The sequence below is a fragment of the Oncorhynchus gorbuscha genome, linkage group LG15 (genome assembly GCF_021184085.1).
Source record: "Oncorhynchus gorbuscha isolate QuinsamMale2020 ecotype Even-year linkage group LG15, OgorEven_v1.0, whole genome shotgun sequence".
Classification (NCBI taxonomy): Eukaryota; Metazoa; Chordata; class Actinopteri; order Salmoniformes; family Salmonidae; genus Oncorhynchus; species Oncorhynchus gorbuscha.
In genome coordinates, this window is record NC_060187.1 from 54,307,918 (window position 1) to 54,330,534 (window position 22,617).

Below are 22,617 nucleotides of genomic sequence, written 5' to 3' on the forward strand. Positions count from 1 at the left end.
ACGCTGGGCCAATTGTGCGCTGCCCTATGGGACTCCCAATCACGGTCGGATGTGATACATTATAGTGGATACTGTTATGCAGGTGAATGAGGACCCAAAAGCGACTTAACAGAAACAGAGTTTATTCCAGTCCAAACAGAAAACGACTAATCCTGAATTCTTAACAGGAAATGTCCAAACGGGGAATAACAGAAATCCTCTAGTCTGTAGAGGGGAATAACAGGAGAAGCGGCCACAGACTGCAGGTCGCTTCGGGTAGGCGCAGGCCGTAGCTGATAGAGACACCTGCTCACACGCAGCATCTGATGAAGGCAAAAACACGACAGGACGGAACAAGAACACAGTACAGCAAACAAGGATCCGACAAGGACAGAAGCGGAAACAGAGAGAGAAATAGGGACTTAATCAGAGGGCAAAATAGGGGACAGGTGTGAAAGAGTAAACGAGGTAGTTAGGAGAATGAGGAACAGCTGGGAGCAGGAACGGAACGATAGAGAGAGAGAGAGAGGGATAGAGAGAGGGAAAGAACCTAATAAGACCAGCAGGGGGAAACGAATAGAAGAGGAAGCACAGGGACAAGACATGACAATCTATGACAAAACATGACAGATACAGCTAGAGAACTGCAAGGTAATCCCATTGTGCGCCACTCGGGAGCCATGACCAATATATATTGTCCTGCTAACAGGTTTAATAATATATCTGTGAGAATATCCAAGGGTATTTTATATAATTCTAAAAATCGCTTTGGTTAAAGAAATAGCAGTATTCTGGAGATGATTTTGGTTTCAAATCATGTAAAATGAGCCTAGAAAAAGGCCATTCTTGAACATGAGGTGAGACATTGAAACTAATTTGTAAATAAAGCCAGTTTGTAATTTAGAATGATGTATTTCTGTTTTTAGAGGGAGAGAAACCAAAAACCTACAGTCATCTCATGGGTCTCCAAGTCGAACCAGCATCTGTAACAACACAGCTTGCACTGCTAAGGGGTGTCTTAGACCGTTGCACCACTCAGGCGCTATACAAAGTGATCGGTCGGGAGTGGGCTACTCTACTACAGTAAGAGCAAAATAATCCTAACAAAATAAAATAAAAATCTTAGTGTAACAACAGTTTTAGTAAGTAATACTGAAGTCGTTTACAATTATCAGTTTCTATTTAGGTTTATGTCACCCATTCATTATCAGTTAGAGACACAGTAGGACTCAAAAACATAATCAGTGCTCTAACTCCCCCTTGTGCTGGTCTGGAGCAATGAAGTGGTGACGCAGGGTACTGTACTGAACCACAAACTACCTCTAAGTACCACAGCATAATCACAAAACTTTTGGTGGAGCAACCACTGTATGTACATAACCCACCAAACATGCCACTATGGATTTCTTCACGGTACCCAAACCAAAAACAGATTTAATGCATCCCTCAGTTACTGCATGTTTAAAATGCTGTCATCATGGAATGCTCTGCCACCAAAGGTCACTGTACACAGGCAAAAAGCAAGTAGAGCTTAAAATCTAAAATATTATATCAGTGTATCAAGAATGGCACTGAACTGTATATAACAATAGGAATATATGAATACTGTGTAAATATTATATATATTTTTTGTCTCTTGGTGTCTTTACTATACAAAGTACAACTCTTTGTTTTATTTGGAATTGAATGTAATATATTATGTTGTTCTTGTCTATTGCTGTTCTGTACTTTGTTATGTATTTGTATATTTTATGCAGACCCCAGGAAGAGTAGCTGCTGCGTGTCCAGTAGCTAATGGGGATCCTAATAAACTAAACTGCCGGACAGTAGTGCTCCCCGAGCGAGAGCGAAGGACACCGTACCCCGTGGTTTTGTGTTTTTCCCGCTTGCAGCGCAAACTCCTCTCATTGAGCAGCAACGTTAGACTGTTTTACAGTGACATCCAGATGGATACTCCCAAATGATTTAATGTGTAGGCCGCTATCCTACTCTAAATAAAATAAAGTGGGACAGAACACATTGGCCACGTTAACTACCACCAGCGACATGTGATACAGCTGCCTAGCCTGCCTGATCGGCACCAACTACATAGCGCCTCGATACAACATCGTTGCAATGGGAATTTGCACCGGCTTGTCGTTACGTTAACTAGAAGGTGACCAATACTACAAGTTATTTCTTCCTTTCCCATCAAGATAAACATCACATTCTTTAACAAGTTTTAAATAGCGCCATGCTGCAGTGGGTGCCAGCTAGACAGAATAAACTAGCTAGCTGGGAAGGGCTCATCCAGACAAATTACTGCTGCTACGTTTGACCCCCACAGCGAGCTCATTGCGTTGCACGTACTGTATCAAGTAAAGGGACTTTTAGTGGCCAGTTATCAGAGTGAGTTATGGTGAAGGCCAAAGAGTGAAGAGGAGTCATGTGTAGAGTAGAGGTCAGGTAACAACATTAGGTAGTCAGGAAGTTTTAGATAACTCTTAAGGTAGAAATTCCCCCTAAGATGTTTTGTGCAACTGTCTAAAAAGTTAAGGGACCTATTGGGGAAAAGGGGTAAATTAACTGTTTTGTGCAACTATTGTCTGTAGGGCTCTGGAATAATACACCCCTGTTTCAGTGTGTGAACCAGCGCCAACCAATTGACAAAATCCATAGCAGCAGCATCTGGAGGAGGAAAGAGCCAATAGTAGGCAGGCCGCTGGCACTGCCCGTCAATAACCCAACCAATGCCAGTGCCTGTACTGACGGTCGCTCTGTTTGCCCAGTTTTATAAATAACGAATTAAAACAGAACGGAGCAGCATCAAAGAGACTAAATACTGTATGCAGCAGAGCTCTGGGAGAAAATAGCTCAGTTAAAACTCGAGACGGCCGGGGGAATTTGGAACGGTGACAGAAGAATAAAGCATCAGCTGGACAAACAGTCCCTTTGCCTCCCTCCCCGATCTCCCCCTTTCTCCCTCTCCTGTATGCAGACATGAGAAGCATTCCCGCTGCCTGAACCGCCAGCGACATAGGAAAATTATAACCCATTACCCTTCCTCCCTCCCTCCCCCTACACCCCCTTCCTCCTGACTCACTTGTCTTTCTACTGCAGCCCGTTGAATATAGGCAAGGCCTCCACCAGCCAGAGCATCTTCCCATATGGCGCCATCCAGGTCTGCAGCCATTGACGCTGTGGTGGATGTCATTGCCAAACACATTGCATGACAATAGCAAACAGGATTTTATGCCGCCAAGCAGACATACAGCCAACCTGAATGTGAGATAAATAACACACACACACAGAGAGACTGGTATCCATTCCAGAATGCTTATTGTAAGACTGCATTTCTCTCAGGCCTTACCTACATTACAACCGGAGGAAAAGTCTCTCTTCCCAAAGAAAGACATCCTGCTAAATGAATCAGAGCCACAGACCTGCAGAAACTGACAAGCCCTCCGATATCGTTCAGCCATATGCCTCTACACTTTCCATTAATTAGCCCCTTCTGCAGAGATCATTACTTTTCTGGCGCGCAAATAATGGTTTGTGTGGGTTGAAATGTGCCTCCTATTTGTGCCGAAATGTATCAGACGTGATATTTGACTCTGCTAACTGTGTGCAATGATCAATTACAATGTGTTTCTGCAAAAGGCTACTTTCTGTTAGCAACAGAGGTCAAGATTGGATCATACCACCACATGAGAAAAATGCATTAGTCTTTCCACTAAGTTCAGATGGGATCAGATTGTTTCTTCTGGGAAAATAACCTAAAAGTGGCATGGTGGAGATGGGAGACAGGTTAAAACGAATTGTATAGCACCAGTAAATACTGTATGTGAGACTATGATTTATGGAGTATTATATACTTACATTTACAGACATATGGATGGAATTTTAGTAGATGTCCACCGTGAACCACTTGTATCCCATTCTGATTCCTCATACATTACAGATGAGGACATCATGTAGAACATTTATATGACACATACAGGCCTGGACTGGGACAAACATATTTTATGACAAACAACCAGACATTTCACGCACAATCCAGATTTTAGCAATAGTATTTTATTCAGATCCCCCATTTTCTTCCCCCAGAAGAAAAACAACGCTGTAGGCCAAGACTTTGTCTGGCTCTTGGAGATCACGATGACTGTTGGAATCCTGAGGCGACTATGTGAAAGATCTGTCGATGTGCCCTTGAGCAAGGTATTTAAACTCTAATTGCTCCTGTAAGTCACTCAGGAGAAGAGTGTCTGCTAAATGCTTAATAAAATGTCAAATGCAAATGTTGGCTTTTTGTTCAAAAACACAATTTGCCAGCATAAGACATGCAGACTCTTATTGTTTTTTTAATGACAATATTTGTATTGGCATTTTCCTTTTCAGCGTTGCTAGTTTTGACCTTTTAAATTGTCTTTCGTGTGTAGCAATAGGGGGGGTAATAGGATGGCACGCCTTTGAACCCATCTTCAAGAGTTACTTTACTATAGCAGACCTAGAAGGTGATGAATGTGTGCGATTAGTGAACCCAACCCCACTCTAACACACATGTGGTCTTCTGTGGATTACATTGCAGGAGTATCTCCTAAATGCTGAGATGCTGAGACATAAATCAAAAGGGATTGTTGAAAGACCAAGTCATGGGTCAGGTCAATTACAGTAGATCAAAGGAGTTTAGAAACTAAGGTTGACCATGGTCAGTGTATGGTCAAAGTTACGTTAACAATGTGTGGCGTCTGTTGACAAAAACACTGTCATATCCAGTAGGCAACCATGGAGTTATCGACGTGACGTCATATGTGAATGTGCCATATTTTTCTCTGGATGGTGTTTCCAACATGACATCAACATATAAAAATACAGTCCACAAGCAGAGCAAATCTCCCAGGAAATGTGAATTCGCTTAGCAATGAAATGACACAAAGGTTTAAAGGACAGGTTTAAAGGACTGGTTTAAAGGACTGGTTTAAAGGACAGGTTTAAAGGACAGGTTTAAAGGACAGGTTTAAAGGACTGGTTTAAAGGACTGGCTTGGGAACCTGCCAACTGGTCATCTAACTTTGCATTTATCATAATGATGTTTACTTCATCTTATCATAGGCTATTGTGCAGTATCACTAGCTCATAGTTAATGTAAGGACAGTTTATGAAGAATGGCCTAAACTGGACTGTTTATACATACTTCAAGTGTCATTATTGTTGCGTAATTAATATTTGTGTGTGTGGGCTTGAAGTAGTATACTCGCGGATACCGGAAATCCTTAGGGGTTAGGTTTAGAGTTAGGGTTAGAATTAGGGCCAGGAGTTAATGTTAAGGGTTAAGGTTAGAGGTTATGAAAATAGGATTTTGAAAGGAAATAAATGTTAAGTCCCCACAAAGATAGTAAAACATATACACTACCGGTCAAAAGTTTTAGAACACTTACTCATTCAAGGGTTTTTCTTTATTTTGACTATTTTCTACATTGTAGAATAATAAATAACACATATGGAATCATGGTTGTAAACATATTTTTTTTAAAGCAAATTGAAATATATTTTATATTTGAGATTTTTCAAATAGCCACCCTTTGCCTTGATGACAGCTTTGCACACTCTTGGCATTCTCTCAACCAGCTTCATGAGGTTGTCTCTTGGAATTATTTTCAATTAACAGGCGTGTCTTAAAAGTTAATTTGTGGAATTTCTTTCCTTCTTGATGTGTTTGAGCCAATCAGTTGTGTTGTGACAAGGTATAACGAAGATAGCCCTATTTGGCAAAAGACCAAGCCCATATTCTGGCAAAAACAGCTAAAATAACCAAAGAGAAACGACAGGCCATCATTACTTTAAGCAGGGTTGGGTAGCTTACTTTCTAAATGTAATCCGTTACAAATTACCTGTCCAAAAGTGTAATCAGTAACGTAACTTTGGGATTAGCCAAACTCAGTAACGTACTCTGATTACATTCCGTTACTTTTAAGAGGTATTAGAAGACAAAAAAAGTTTACATAGCTGGCCATGTATGGATGTTATATTTTACTTTATGGGTTGGTTATGTGGGCTTCTTCTAACCCATCGCTTTCTACTAAATATAATAATGCGACAAAATTCTGTCTTTACATTAAAAACCAAAGTCATTCAGAATTCCAGTCATTCTAATAAATGCAATACCCCTTGATTTTCAAGAATAGGACTTGGAAATATGGAAGTATAGATTAGCCTAATTGTTTTACCTGAGCATAGCCCCAACACTAAGGATGTATTATCCAGCCCTATACTTTTCTTTATGATTTTGTTGTCATGGAGGACTGATTGGGCTCATTGATTCAAGTTAAAAAATAAATGCTGCGCTCATGGAATAGCATGCTTTGCCAAGAGTGTGCAAAGCTGTCATCAAGGTAAAGGGTGGCTATTTGAAGAATCTCAAATATATAAATGATATTTAGATTTGTTAAACACTTTTTTGCTTACGTCACGAGTCCATATGTGTTATTTCATAGTTTTGATGTCTTCACTATTATTCTACAATGTAGTAAATAGTTAAAATTACAAAAAACCCTTGAATGAGTAAGTCTTCTAAAACGTTTGACCGGTAGTGTACTTTGTGTGTGTGTTCGTGTTTGGGAGTTCAAAAAAAAAGGGTTGGCAAATAAAAATTAGAGGCACTATAAACCTAACTTCTATTTTAATCATGTTTTCCCACAGCTTAAGAGATGGTGGGAACTGAGATCAAACTGCCCACAAACCAAGTTATTGAAACAGACTTTTTACTAAATAAGAGACACACAGGACACACAGGAATTATTGCTGATGATAGTATAATACCAGCCTAAAATGGCCAAAAAGAACCAATATGAATGGTCAAGTCATCAGGGAGAGTAAAGTCAGATAAATGTGTGTCCTCTTAGAGGTCAATGTAACTGTGACACCATGGGGAGTAGGGTAAAGTAGATATATGAACTGCCGTTGAGAACCAAATTTTAAAACATTTAATTATGGATTTTACAGGCGGTTAGTGAACTAACTCTGGCATCGTTAATCTATTCCCAAACAAATAAATTGGATTTGAATCAGTGTCCAAACACTGCATGTTCTGATCGCCTATATTGCCAAACAAACATACTGCCAGCTAAATTTGCGGTGGTGGAGAAGTACGGTGGCAAGTGATACAGTAAATGCATGTGATCCCCTACACTTCTCATTATAAAACTGAGACTGGGAATAGAGGAACTGGCAGGGTTTATAACTAAACATAAAAATACATTTGATGTACAGTAGACTTTTGGTGTGGCTGTGTATGAGCAAGACAATGAGCCTGTGTGTGCATGGGAGCCAAATACTATGTGACTTATCAGTGTTACTAATGTTTACATCTTATGGTTGATTCCTCCCTTTAAATAGAGCGTGTAATAGAGTATATAAAGTTCAAGGCATATGTCCATAAGTTCACATCAGGGAGTTTCATTTCCAGTCAAGAGGTTTAATTGCAGGGAAAGGAACAGAAATGATTTCCCAATCATTATGTTCTGAACAGAACCACTAGTTTTCTATTTTTGTTCCCCTGTTCCAACCAGCAAAATAAAGTTCTGAACCAGTTCAAACCCCCCAAAAAGTACACTTTGATTCCTTTCTGTTCCTTTTTTTAAATCTGTGAAATCAACATGGTTTTTGACATTTAGTTAATTAAATTACATCACCAAATCAGTTTTGATAGAGCAGGCAAGCTATTTGTTTACATGCGTGATGGACAGATACGTGTAGTCTATGGCGCAAGATATGACTGAAATTTGCACGTCGGGAGAGAGGGTTGAGGAGGTGGCTTGAAGCGTGGGCATCTTATGACATGCATCATCTGAATTACATCCACAGAATTATACCTATAGGAGGAGCGGCTTCTATGGAGGAACCTTGAATGTCCTTTGAGCTAGCTAGCTAGCTAACAAGCTTGGGTGTGCAGAGCAGCACCAGAATTAAAAACATGTTTTACCCTTTTGTAGTTAATAAATCCAATGTGAAACGTGATAACTAGACCTATAGTATCCTTCACTAGCATTGAAAAGTTAATCCATTCTTTTCCAGCAAATTAAAAGTATCCCTCCCTATCTTCTGAATCAAACATGTAATGTCAGTACAGTAGCCTATGCTTTGGAAGGGGGTGGGGCAAGTAGCCTAAACACAGGCAGACACTGGAATACGTTTCTGAGTGAGAGTGAGGGCTTTGCATAGGCGCTTTGTTGCGTTGTGGGACTAGAAAAAAATAAACGTTATTAACCGGTTCTCTTGATTTTAAAATAATGGTACAGTATGGATCACTTTCGTTCCAGGTTCCATTGCGGTTCCTTGAAAAAGGAGAACATGGTTTTGGGTTCACACGGTTTTGGATTCTGTTCCCTGAACCGGTTCCAACCACTGGTTTCTACTGTTTATAGGCAAACCATAACTGTGAGCTGATGGGGTTTGTCATATCAAAACACAAAATAGTTTTAGGGGCTCCTTTTAGAATGAATTAGTCTATGCAGCTCTTCAGCCATCAAATAGGAAGTTTTGTGGATCTGAGAATCATCATAATCATCAATGTCATCAGAGTCAAGTGCATCTGTAAGCTGCTGTCTTGACCAGATCTCCCTTAAACTGATAATTATTGGTTAAATAAACATAACTTTATTTAACTTCCTAGTTAAATAAAAGTAAATTATGCCTCTCTAACATACCTGCCATTCTTGTCACAGAGAACAAGTGCTCCTCTGGGGCATAGCAGTCATTTTCTCTCATATCTGTCGACTTGCCTCAACCACATAATGATTGTCATTCATTAGTTTTTCCCCATGATGTTTGTCACATGCGATATCTCAGACAGCACCTGTCAGGATTTGGCCAGGGTTGTTCCGGTTTTTGGTCACTAGATGCCCCCATTGTGCCTTTTGACCTTTTGTTTTCCCTTGATCCCCATTATTATTTGCACCTGTGCCTCGTTTCCCCTGATTGTATTTAAACCCTTTGTTTTCCTCAGTCCTTTGCTCTGTGTTTGTATGTTAGCACCCAGCCCTAGTACTCTGTGAACTCTTGTTGAACCCGGTGGACTCTCTTGTGGAATTCTGTTTTTTGTTCATGTTTGTTTGTTTTTGAGTATTTTTTGAGGCTTTTTGTGCTATACCTTCCACCTTGTGGATTTACCTTTTTGTCTTGGAGGACCTTTGTTCTTGTGGAATTCCTTTTGAGGTTGGAGTTACATGTTTTCCTGAAGAACTTCACTTTTTACTTCATTAAATACACCGTCTCAAGTACTGCTGTGTCTGCCTCATCTTCTGGGTTCTGCCAACTATTCGTGGCTCAGTTGGTTAAGTGACTGTTTCTCACTCCGGAGACCCGGGTTCGTAACCGGGTCCTGACAGCACCGGCCCAATTTTGACGAAACTTGGGTGAATGATGCGTCTGGCCATAGAGATCCTCCATTTAAGGTTGGCCAGATGGTGGCGCTATAACAAACAATCAAAAATACTAATTTTGAAAGGTCACGCCCCTCATCCTGTTTGTCAAAGGTCTCTCAAAGCAATACTTTCCAGACCAGTACCTAAAACATGGCCACTATTGACCAATAAACATTCATGTGAGCGTGGTCTAGCACATAAATGCATATATAGAAATCAGTCAAGAATATTCATATTGTAACATAATTTGGTACACATGTTGCAAACACTCAAGACTCAACATATGCAAGAACATTCATATGCTAAATGACTGCGTAAAATATCGATAACACAATGGTTCTGTAATGGCCACACATTTAGATCTCTTGATCTGTTTGACCCAGACTGATGAAATTTGGTACACATGCTCAGGGATATGAGTCTAGCTATCTCAGACCCCACTGGCCCGATTGACTAAACTTGGGTGAATGATGCGTCTTGCCATAGAGATCCATCATTTACACGGATTGGCCCAAAGGGGGCGCTGCATCATTTGTGTGGGACAACATGTTTACTGTTACCATTAAACCCTTGGACATTAGCTGTATGAGATTATTATTTTGTGTATTGGCCAGAAATGCAATATCAGAAGAGAGAACACTTAGACTAATTCTAAGTTGAATACCATATGCCTACTGGACCTACTAAACTCAACTTCTTTGTTTGGGGGAAAAAAGTGTGCATCTTGAGGTGAAGCCTAAAGTGCCACAGCTGGAAAAACAGTGTCTAAAGTTAACCATGGGGGCTGTAGACTACGTGGCCAGACTGCCATGGAGTGTCAGGTTCAGTAAAGCACACAGCCCAAACAACCAATCCCTCAGCATGGATTTTATTAATCATCACGAAATGGATAGTTTGGGAAAGTAACTCAAAAGCGATGTACTGTAGCTAGGGATATCCATACAACACTACAGTTGTATTGAGACTGAAATGCATTGAATCCTGCTACTGTCGCTTGCAGCAGGCTCATTTGGTGTCACAGCTCTTTATATACAGTAAATTGTGTTGCATGTGACATGTCATGCTCCTGATATATAGATGAATTCCTCAGATTGGCAACGTGGGTTTTTAGCCCGGCTCGGAGAGAAAGGAGAAAGAGAGACAAGAGACTGCAGATGATGCTGGGCCAATAAGATTGGGAGTTGGAACGCGAGTGGGGCTTTTTGTTTAGGGTTTTTCCATACACCCTGGGGGAAAGAAAGCTGGATTCAACAAACCGGCAGTGAACCCTTTCCGTGAAGAGACAAATGCTTTGTGAAAAGATGTTTCTGCTCGCTTGCAGTGGTCCTGAATCCCTGGTCATACGTGTAACATGCGTGTGGTCGTGTGTTTAATCCCCCCCACACACACACAGCTGGCCTTTAAAAAGCCACAGAAGAACGGTGCCGGACCACACTGACTCCCCTCCTTTCTAAACACTTCGCCAACATCTGCTCTGGCATCACTGCAACACACATGCAAACACACACATATGCATGTACGCATGCATGCACACAAGATATATAAACACTATATTTTCTTTAATTCCCAATCTTGCTCTAAATCGTATTTTCTCATGCCCTTCCACAGTCTAAATTATTTGGCCAAAAAATATCATTAAAAACGTACACACAATAAAGTTAGTGGAAGTAGCCGAGACGTGCCAACACAGGGTATTTCATAAAGCACTATTTAACTCTGCAACTTCTCCCTACTTTATGCTTTATGGTTCCACTTCTTTCCCCAAGAAAAGAAAAGGAATTTCTTCATCTCTGTCAGCTCCAGTTAGTATTGTGGAGGGAGGAAGCATCATCTGGGGTGTTGAACTGATTTTGTTTAGGGAGAGGCAGAGTGTGTGGTGTTCAGCTTTGATGAACTGTGTAGGGTTCTCTTGGACCTCACATGCCAGTTTCCATATATTTTCTCATGTTACAACACACCCGCTACTAATGTGTACTTAAAATAAAGAGGTACAGTAAATCTGAATCCCCAAAAATATAAAAAATACTATTTAGAATTGATATATAGAATGATGACGCTGAACTAACCTGGGAGCTAGTTTTCAGTAAATCAATGCATTGTTGAAGGTTTGCTAAGCATTGACATGTTTAGACCACATTGAGTGTAGAGTTAACGTGTGCATGAAAATGTAATTTGATTATTGAATTGACTGTAAACAGTGAAGCAGTCAATCAACAAATCACTTTAGTTCTCCCCTGTAGCCTGTGCGTGCAGCATTCCTGTGAGCCAGTCTCTCTCTCGTAGACAGACATACAGACACAGACAGAAGTGTGAGTCAGATCCTAACTTATCCTCCCCCCGAGGAGAGAGAAATGGGGAGGGGGATGGAGATGGCTGGAGCAGAGCGGAGGTGATTGTTCAGCATAGCTCCGTTCCAGGACTGTTAGATAAAACTTGGCCAGAGGAGGTGAGAGGGGAGTTTCAGTCTGATGACCTGACGCTGTGTGTGAGCACACTGACCCTAATAGAATCCAGAACGCTGGATAGGCGAGTCCTGCTTATCCAAACATCTACAAGGTGTCTTCTATTAGGCCAAGTAGCATGGCTAAACCCACAAGGTCCTATAGTGACTAGGAGTTCTCACATACAATACTGTAAGAGTTCATACTCCCTTAGCACCAAATCCTGTCATAAGTACTCCAATATACATACAGCGAGAGAGATGCAGGTTCAAATTGAAAACCTGTAATGAAATAGGAAAGGATATTCCAGTTGACCACAGTGCATGTCTCCTGAATAAACTGAGAGGGACTATGGTTTCAAGTCAGGTAATACCTGCAGCGGGAATTCATTTATTATCACAAAGGTTAGTGTAGAGAAAAAGGAGAGGTAATATTCAAGTTTTTTTTTGCTTATTTTGGCTCCAAACATTTTACCAAGCAGACCCAAAGACATAAACTCTAAATTGTTTTACAAGGTCCTCAAAGCCTGAGGTAATTCATCCCAAATGTTTTCCCACATTCCCCGTGAGGTTAGTGCAATTCCAAACCTATCCTCTCTAATTTCGCCCCCAGACAATGTCTGATTGTAAATTATACAATGTAACAATTCTGTTTCCTTTATGTGTGATGGAACAAAGTTATGGCATGGTCATAAAATAGGTCACATGATTAACTTCTCAAACGCATGCATATAATGATTTATGTAATGTGGCAGTTACTCATTCCAGCTATCAAAGACTTGTCCCAGTCGAATAATCTTGTGGATTAAACATCCAAGAGGGCAATTTTCTACTTAGCTACTTAGACTACATGCTCATCGATTCAAACGACAATCTCCTCTTACACGCTTACACCAGCACTGTGTGTGGGCCTGAATGTTGGATCACAACACTTAAGCCTCTACCCGGGGGGCTGAGGCGCTTCATCAAGCACATGTTTCCCGCACAGTGGCAACTTCATCTCATGTCTGTCATTAAGACAGCATAGCCAATTATACTGTATGTTAATAATGGCCTTTTATATCTCGCCTTTTGGTTTAATCATAGACTCTCCTCTCGACTATGTAAGTCTAATTATGCTACAGCTTGTCAATCGTTGGCATTATTGTAAAGCTCGCCGCCATTGGACTCTGGTGCAGTGGAAACGGGTTCTCTGGAGTGATGAATCACACTTCAAATCAAATTGTATTTGTCACATACACATGGTTAGCAGATGTTAATGCGAGTGTAGCGAAATGCTTGTGCTTCTAGTTCCGACAATGCAGTAATATCCAACGAGTAATCTAACCTACCAATTTCACAACTACCTTATACACACAAGTGTAAATAAGAATATGTACATAAAAAATATATGAATGGGTGATGGTATAGAACGGAAGTCCATGATCATCTCCTTTGTTTTGTTGACGTTGAGTGTGAGGTTATTTTCCTGACACCACACTCCGAGGGCCCTCACCTCCTCCCTGTAGGCCGTCTCGTCGTTATTGGTAATCAAGCCTACCACTGTAGTGTCGTCTGCTTCACCATCTGGCAGTCCGTCAAACGAATCTGGGTTTGGCGGATGCCAGGAAAACGCGACCTGTCCCAATGCATAGTGCCAACTGTAAAGTTTGGTGGATGAGGAATAATGGTCTGGAGTCTGGAGTTGTTTTTAATATAATAATAATAATAATTTTTCATGGTTCAGGCTAGGCCCCTTAATTCCAGTGAAGGGAAATCTTAATGTTACAGCATATAATGACATTCTAGACAATTATATGCAGTTTGGGGAAGGCCCTTCTCCATTTCAGCATGATATGCCCCTGTGCAAAAAGCGAGATCCATACAGAAATGGTTTGTCGAGATCTGTGTGGAAGAACTTGACTGGCCTGCATAGAGACCTGATCGAACACCTTTAGGATGAATTGGAAAGCCGACTGCCAGCCAGGCCTAATAGCCCAACATCAGTGCCCGACCTCACTAATAGTCTTGTGGCTGAATGGAAGCAAGTCCTAGCAGCAATGTTCCAACATCTAGTGGAAAGCTTTCCCAGAATTGTGGAGGCTGTTATAGCAGAAAAGTGGGGACTAACTCCATATTAACGGCCATGATTTTGGAATGAGATGTTCGACGAGCAAATGTATACATACTTTATTTATCTTCAAGGCCTCTCATTTCCAAAAGCTTTGACAGAGTATTGCAGTGGTCCATAGTCATCGACAATCTATAGTTATCGACCTCTACCGCCGAGTCCACTAAGGGGTTTTAACCAAGATAACCAATCCATCTTGTTAATAAAGATTAACTATCAGAGCTCATCTTAGGAGGTTCTTTGTTGGTATTATTTAGTGTCTGTGAAATGAACATTTGTGGTGGTAGTTGTAAGCAATACTAGTGGCAGTTGTGCTAGCAATAGTGATAATATTAGTTCTTACTTCAGTCACCACTGATCACATATCACACAAACAGCCCCTGCATTTAGTGAGTGAGTGACTAGCCAAAGTCATTAGTTTAACTGAAGCAGAGACAAAAAAACGCTCTGTGTATCCTACACTTATGAACTTATAGGTCCCAAAACTGAATGGATCCAGTGATCTCACGGTGTTGTGAATGTGCTCCTTTCGTTATCTTCTCTGCCTGCCATTAGCCCACCCAGAGATCAGTGAATCAGCTCTGTTTTGACACATCATAGGACTTGACCTTTGCCCCCTGCAATGGAGCCTAGTATTGACGCGTTTAGACTGCGTGAAGCGGATTACAGAGAGTAAGCCTGGGTAGGAACAAAAGGACGCCTTTCCCACACAGTGCGCTTTATACCTGAGAGGAAGGCAGTGATTAGAGAGCTAATATCAGTCTGTTCAGCCACTACAGACACACACACACACACACACATCCAGGCATAAGCACACACATAAGCACGCATGTAAACTCACATCAGGAATTCATTACTGATCTATCTAAACAGTGCTACTTTGTGTGTGTGTAAATCTGCTAGAAGAGTTAGAGAGAGAATCTCAGAGACAGATATGTAGACAAAGACAGTGATAAGAGACAGCCAAGTTGTCCCTATAAGACCAGTTGACCATAGAAAAGGAGCTCTGAGAGGCTGTGATCTATATACAGTACATGCATGCTCGAGCTCCCCGAATGTGAAGTCCCTGTGAATCTAGGATGCGAGTTCAACCAATCAGGGGTAGACGAAACATAGTCAATGTAAATCCGGGGACATTCCAATTCATATGATATGTTAAGATTTACAATTCATATGCAATTCGTAAAATATGTTAAACATTTACAAAATGTATGACATGTAACGAATTCCAATCTGTTGTGGCTAACCTTAGCTAGATGGCTAACATTAGCTAGGTGGTTAACGTTAGCTAGGCTAGGGATTAGGGTTTAAGGTTAAAGGGTTATGGTTAGGGTTGGGGGAAGGGTTAGCTAACATGCTAAGTAGTTACAAAGTAGCTAAAAAGTTGATAATTAGCTGAAATTGAGAAGAGATTTTCAATGTACCAATTCTATGGGACATGGTTTATGAACTGATACACAAAACAATGCCATATTCAAAACTTTGAATTTTGCAACCAGTAGAATATTATATATACAGTTGAAGTTTACATACATTTAGGTTGGAGTCATTAAAACTCATTTTTCAACCACAATTTCTAGTTAACAAACCTTAATTTCGGCAAGTCGGTTAGGACATCTACTTTGTGCATGATACAAGTACTTTTTCCAATAATTGTTTACAGAGATTATTTCACCTATAATTCGCTGTATCACAATTCCAGTGGGTCAGAAGATTACATACAATAAATTGACTGTGGCTTTAAACAGCTTGGAAAATTCCAGAAAATTATGTCCTGGCTTTAGAAGCTTCTGATAGGCTATTTGACATAATTTGAGTCAATTGGAGGTGTACCTGTGGATGTATTTCAAGACCTACTGTAAGGGATTTCCTCCTCTTCTTCCGAAAAAGCCAGCTCATAAAAAAGCCAGACTGCAGTGTGCAACTGCACATGGGGACAAAGATCGTACTTTTTGGAGAAATGTCCTCTGGTCTGATGAAACACAAATAGAACTGTTTTGCCACAATGACCATCGTTATGTTTGGAGGAAAAAGGGGCAGGCTTGCAAGCCGAAGAACACAATCCCAAACGTGAAGCACAGGGGTGGCAGCATCATGCTGTGGAGGTGCTTTGATGCAAGAGGGACTGGTACACTTCACAAAATATATGGCATCATGAGGACAGAAAATTACGTGGATATATTGAAGCAACATCTCAAGACATCAGTCAGGAAGTTAAAGCTTGGTCGCAAATGGGTCTTCCAAATGGACAATGACTCCAAAAAAGTGCAAATCAATCCCAGAACAACAGCAAAGGACCTTGTGAAGATGCTGGAGGAAACAGGTACAAAAGTATCTATATGGACAATGACCCCAAGCATTCTTCCATACTTGTGGAAAAATGACTTAAGGACAACAAATTCAAGGTATTGGAGTGGCCATCACAAAGCCCTGACCTCAATCCTATAGAAAATTTGTGGGCAGAACTGAAAAAGCGTGTGCGAGCAAGGAGGCCTTACAAACCTGACTCAATTACACCAGCTGTCTGGAGGAATAGGCCAAAATTCACCCAACTTATTGTGAGAAGCTTGTGGAAGGCTACCTGAAATGTTTTACCAAAGTTAAACAATTTATAGGTCATGCTACCAAATACTAATTGAGTGTATGTAAACTTCTGACCCACTGGGAATGTGATTAAATAAATAAAAGCTGAAATAAATAATTCTCTACTGTTATTCTGATATTTCACATTCTTAAAATACAGTGGTGATCCTAACTGACCTAAAACTCGGATTTTTTACTAGGATTAAATGTCAGGAAATGTGAAAAATTGAGTTTAAATGTATTTGGCTAAGGTGTATGACTTCTGACTTCAACTGTATGGGGGATACAACCATCCCAGCTCTGCAGATTTAGCTGTGAAGAGACAGAATCATTAGATCACACTCCATATGTAGCTTGTTTTTGGTCGCAGGTTCAGGAATAGCTGAAGAATTGCAGAATTTACCTGGAGCTAATGCTGGAATTAGCACTGCTGGGTGATTTGTGACTTATTCCTGGAAACTAGGCACATGTCGCATGTCACTACTTCACAGAAAAGGCATTTGAACATAAGCTATAAAAAAATAATCAAAATGCATTTTTTTTTGTCTGAAATGCCTTCTGGAACATGTGAACAATATAACAATATAATGTTCATGATGTCACTGCGACAACTGTCGATAGACACAATATAAATCAGCCTTTAGGCTTAATCTTTGGGTGTTTAGTACATGGCCTCACATGTGAATTTTTAAAGAGGTGGATGGGGTTTTAAGAGGGTGTGAACATTGCTGAATGGGTGTAGACATAGAAGAGCTCTCCAGTAGGTTTACCAAAACATTTTCTCAAAGTGAGTTTACAAGTTTATAAACTTTCAAATCAGAATGACTTTCTCATTGTTCCTCAACTGTAGTGTATGATATATCATTTTCTAGCTCTGAGTCTCTACTTTTATCCAATGTAAAAAAAACACTATTTCAAATTTTGCTACATAAAGACAAACTCGAGCCGGTCGGTTACATTTGATAAGTCATAGTCAATCGATCAATAATATAATAACACTTTTACCAAAAATGCTCATCTTTAATTTACAATCTGTAGAAACTATGAGAATAGAAAGGTTGAGAACTTTTGTGATTCATCCTAGCACAGTTGAAAAACATATGGCAAATAGAAATCAAAACTGTATGGTGTTAAGAGATAGAGGGGAGGGGTTGAGTGGAGCTGAAGGGTGGGACTAAAATAAACAAGGTAATTCATGTCAAATATACTGTGTCCGTGAAATGTATATAGGTTCAGAACTTTTGTTAAACAGCACAGCACAGATAGAGAGAAGGGGTTGAAGCCATTCGTTTACATCAATTAGGGGAGGGGTGCTAAGATTAGGGAAAAATAATAAACAAAAATATCTTTACACAAAATAAATATGGGGGGATTGGAAAGGATGCAGACAATTACATTGATGGAAGCTACGATCTATCTGCAATATTAAAGCTGATCTTCCCCCTATAATAAAAAATACATACAAATAAATAAACATTCCAAACTGATATGGCTGTTCCAGATTTATATTTACTATGTTACGTCTAGTCTATGAGACCAAGTGGATTAGTTCTCTATCAGTTTCCGCAATAATGCTTTTACAACCCTAGGCTCTCCACAACTCCACCCACCTCCTCCACCCCCTTCCCTGGGCTAGGTAACCCTTATTTTACCAGATAAGTTGACGGAGAACACATTCTCATTTACAGAAATGACCTGGGGAATAGTTACAGGGGAGAGGAGGGGGGTGGGGTGAATGAGCCAATTGTAAGCTGGGGATGATTAGGTGACCGTGATGGTATGAGGGACAGATTGGGAATTTAGCCAGGACCCTGGGGTTAACACCCTTACGATAATTGTCATGGGATCTTTAGTGACCATAGAGAGTCAGGACACCTGTTTAATGTCCCATCTGAAAGACGGCCCCCTACACAGGGGATATTTTGTTAGACCAGAGGAAAAAGGTGCCTTTTACTGGCCCTCCAACACCACTTCCAGCATCTGGTCACCCATCCAGGGACCGACCAGGACCAACCCTGCTTAGCTTCAGAAGCAAGCCAGCAGTGGGATGCAGGGGAGAGGCCTGGGTCTGGGACTGGCTGAGGACCATGTTTGTGGAGTCTACAGAGCCTGCTGCTAACTGACCCACTGTCACATCTACCAGTCCCAAATTCCCCACCCCCAGCCTCTGCAGCTCGCAGTGCTTCTTGGACAACTGCATTGTGGGTCTGCAGGGAGATATAAGATCACTCCTCCAGCCCAGTATCAGAGGTAGGGGAGCTAGGAGCATGCTAGACATCATTTCCACATACTTGCTCTGGGGAAATTGTGGGAAAGGGGGTTGTATAACTCCGAGTATGTGGGAGTGTGCGCTTAGGTTTACGAACGCATTTTAAATGTGCCCAAGGTAAGCATTTCAAATAAAACAGCTTTGAATTTAGCATTCGCTACTAATCAAAAGCATCCCTGGTTATGATCAGTTTATTTGGGGTTTTAGACTTTGAGACCCGCAAGGAAAGGTTCACTGAAGATATGAGTGAGTGAGTCCCATATGGCACCCTATTCCCTACATGGTCCATATTGGCCCTGGTAAAAAAAAGAGAAAAAAAGAAAGTAGTAGTAGGCCTATATAGGGAATAGGGTGCCATTTGGAATGCACACAGTGTGTCAGTGTGTGACTGACTGACAGAGTGACTGATGAGGGGAGCGTGAAAAAGTCTATAAAGAGTGTTTATAACTGAGAGGTACTAATCAAGACAATGTAACTTCAACATCCTTCTCCCTCTCCATCAGTAGTTGGCTACAGAATAATACTCTCAATGGTGATTCTTGGACCATGTTAGCTCGAATGTCTAAGACTCAAAACAAACCCAACACCTGACATCTTCACAACACAGTCTAGATATGTTAAAGCCAAGTCAAGCATGATCAGCTCCTTGACGTCTGAATGTGTGTTATATTAATTTGATCTGCATTATGACTCAAATGAGGGAGTTTAGTGGTGACAGAGAGACTTGGACCTAATTGTTTGATGAGAAACAGACAGAGATAACTGAGCAGACCGAAGAGGCAATTCTTGTTTTATGCAATGCCAAGTCCATTCAAGGTGAACTGCACACTGTAACTGCTTATACTGGCCTAAGCTGCCCAAGGACTCGCAGAACCCAACTCGGCACAGATCCTGTCCCAGCCTCTGATTTTGATTGAGGTTGTTGCAACAGGCGCCAAGTCCAACATACACAGATGTTTGAAGAGTAAGAATGCATCTAAATTATTTGACAATTGATGGTAAAATCTTAAAACAATGTTAAGGCTGGCCACGAGCAGCAAGTGTGTGTGTGTGTGTGTGACAGTATATCCATTAGGTCTATTCAGTGTGTGTGTGCATGCATGCATGTGGTGTGTGTTAGTGCTCCCATGTGTGTGTCTTTCTCTCTCACCTGGGTCTCCTGAAGGCAAGGCCATACATCTGGCAGGCCAGGCCCACGGTGGGGGTGTAAACAATAGGCATGAACCTCTCCGTGTTGGACGTCAGCACACGGTAGAACAGCTTCTCATTCCTGTCCTGGAGCCCCATCAGAAACACATATCTGGGAATGGCAGAGGAGGAGGGCGTGAGGGAAAAGGTGAAAATCTTTCACACTGATTCCTAAACTGTGCATGTAAAACAGACTTCAGAGCGACTTTATGTAATACAAATCTCAGAGCGTGACACAGAGACAGAGAGAGACATAGACATAGACAGAGACAGAGACAGAGACAGAGACAGAGAGAGACAGAGACAGAGAGAGACAGAGAGAGAGACAGAGAGAGAGACAGAGAGAGAGAGAGAGAGACAGAGAGAGACAGAGAGAGAGACATCTGGAGTGACTCAAACAGATTGCACCATGTAAGAGCAATACCATACTCTGTCGGGCCCCACTTTCCCTTTCCCTCTGGACTTAAGGACCCAATTGAAAATAAATTACCCATAGAAAGTGGTGGTGGTGGTGGGGGGGGGGGATGCCACGCAGACTCCCTCGTTGCCTTGTTGAATACAAGCACTGCTCTCATCATGTGCTGATCGTAGTACAATAATTGCTGGATAAAGTTACTGTTGCTTACATTACAAATGCTTAGAAAAATACAGAGCGCACAGAAACACCCATTAGATATCCTACACAAGCTCCTTGTTATGATCAAACATGGACAGTGGGACCCAAATGAACTACTATCCCACTCCACAGGCAGAAAGCTTGTAAGAAAGCTTCCCATACAATCTGGAGTATGATGTCCCTCTTGTTGGGATGACAGAAAGTATGAAGTCTTCTCACACATGGTTATTGGATACATGGTGTTAACAATCTCTTTTCAAAAAAGATCAGATCAAGTCACAGCTTACATCATACCACAGGGACCATCCACTAGATTCAGACACGGGATGATTTTCTCTTGAGTGGATGGTCAGGGGGCCTAAACATAATTTACAAATCATTTGAAGACCGCAAATTGACTGCAAGAAGCCCAAACCGATGTAATATTTGGCTAAAACATGATAATTTCAAACCTTGCTTATATGTCTATTACGCATGGGAATAGGTGGGAACAGTTTCCAAAATTAAAATCACTTGGAGCTGATTCCTTGGTGTTTTTACAGTATTTTATGTCCAACAATAAAAAATAAATAAAATGTTTAAAAAATACAATTTGCTCCGGGGGGGGGGGCAAATAAAACCACCCACAGGCCAAATTTAGTCACGAACTAGGGACACAGAAAGAGACCAACTTATTGGTGCCCAACATTGTGTGATTGGTGATGTGAAAACATGTCAAGACAGTGTCACGCTAGGGTTGTACCAGTCACATGACACTAGGAAACGGGGTGGCACAAAATGTATATGTTCAGTCAAATTTGGTATTTCAGTCTAGGTGGCTTAGACCCATATGATTATTTTGCTTTAACTTTAACTGTCTTTTCCACGAGCGACTACAGCTTGAGCCTGTTGTGGCTCTCTCTCGGCCTGAAAGCATATCAGTCACACACTTTTTGTCTTTTCCACGAGCGACTACAGCTTGAGCCTGTTGTGGCTCTCTCTCGGCCTGAAAGCATATCAGTCACACACTTTTTGTCAGATAAAGTGTTTGGGCTGTGTTAACAAGCGTGTGAAACTCTGCTTAAACTTGGCATGGGAAAATAACTTTTCCCTCTTTCAACCCCATCTTCCTCCATCCAAACTCATGATTCTTTACAGACACTCTTGAACGGTTGGTTTTTATGATGTTTCTTTAAAAACTGCTAGATAGCAGGTTAAAAATCACAAATGGACATTAAGAGTTGACCTCTATGACATTTTAATATTCGTGAGTCCTTCTCTTTATCTCTCCCACTGTGTCTTTGTGCATAGAAGAGGATTTCCATAATAAATCCAGCCTAGGCCGACATCTCTGTTATCATAGACATGCTTGGGCTTAAAAGCCAGTGATGTCCAGAATCCAGCCTGCTTTACCAATGTCCAGACACCAGAATGAAGCCCTGCTTTGGGGAGAAGTAAAAACACTAAATAGCTGCTGCTTGGAATAGAATGGCATGTATCGTTTTGTGGGCGTTTTGAGCAACGGTCATGCAACAAAACGAAGTGACATGGTCGGGTCCAGTAAATACCACAGAAAGCTTGAGAAAAAAGGAAGGCCCAGACTGCAATGGAAATACTATGGCCAGAGGCATGAGGACAGGCAGGGTGAATACCAGCACTAATAAAGTGTTCCGATGCCATGAGACAAATTGTTGATGACATTGAAAGGGCATGGGAAAGGGAATAAAACACGCCTAATTGCTGTTTTGGAGGATTGGTGTGGTACAGTATAGCAACCGTCATCATACCACCACTCTGGAAAATCAAGTGGGCTAAAAGTAGTGGTGGAAAAAGTACCCAACTGTCATACTTGAGTAAAAGTAAAGATGCCTTAATAGAAAATGACTCAAGTATCAGTAAAAGTCACCTGGTAAAATTCTACTTGAGGACAAGTCTAAAAGTATTTGGTTTAAAAAAATAATACTTAAGTATCAAAAGTAAAAGTATAAATCATTTTAAATTCCTTATATTAAGCAAGCCAGATGGCAACATTTTCTTGATATTTTTTAAATT

The 22,617-nt window shown here is 41.0% G+C and overlaps 1 protein-coding gene across 1 annotated transcript in view; it reads right to left on the bottom strand.

The window, feature by feature from the left end:
- Positions 1-22,617, bottom strand: part of LOC123997509 (NADP-dependent malic enzyme-like) — a 134,899-nt gene that overhangs the window by 62,257 nt on the left and 50,025 nt on the right. The window contains exon 3 of the mRNA XM_046301821.1: positions 19,933-20,082. Coding sequence (XP_046157777.1) covers positions 19,933-20,082 — 150 coding nt within the window. The remainder of the gene's footprint in view (positions 1-19,932; positions 20,083-22,617) is intronic.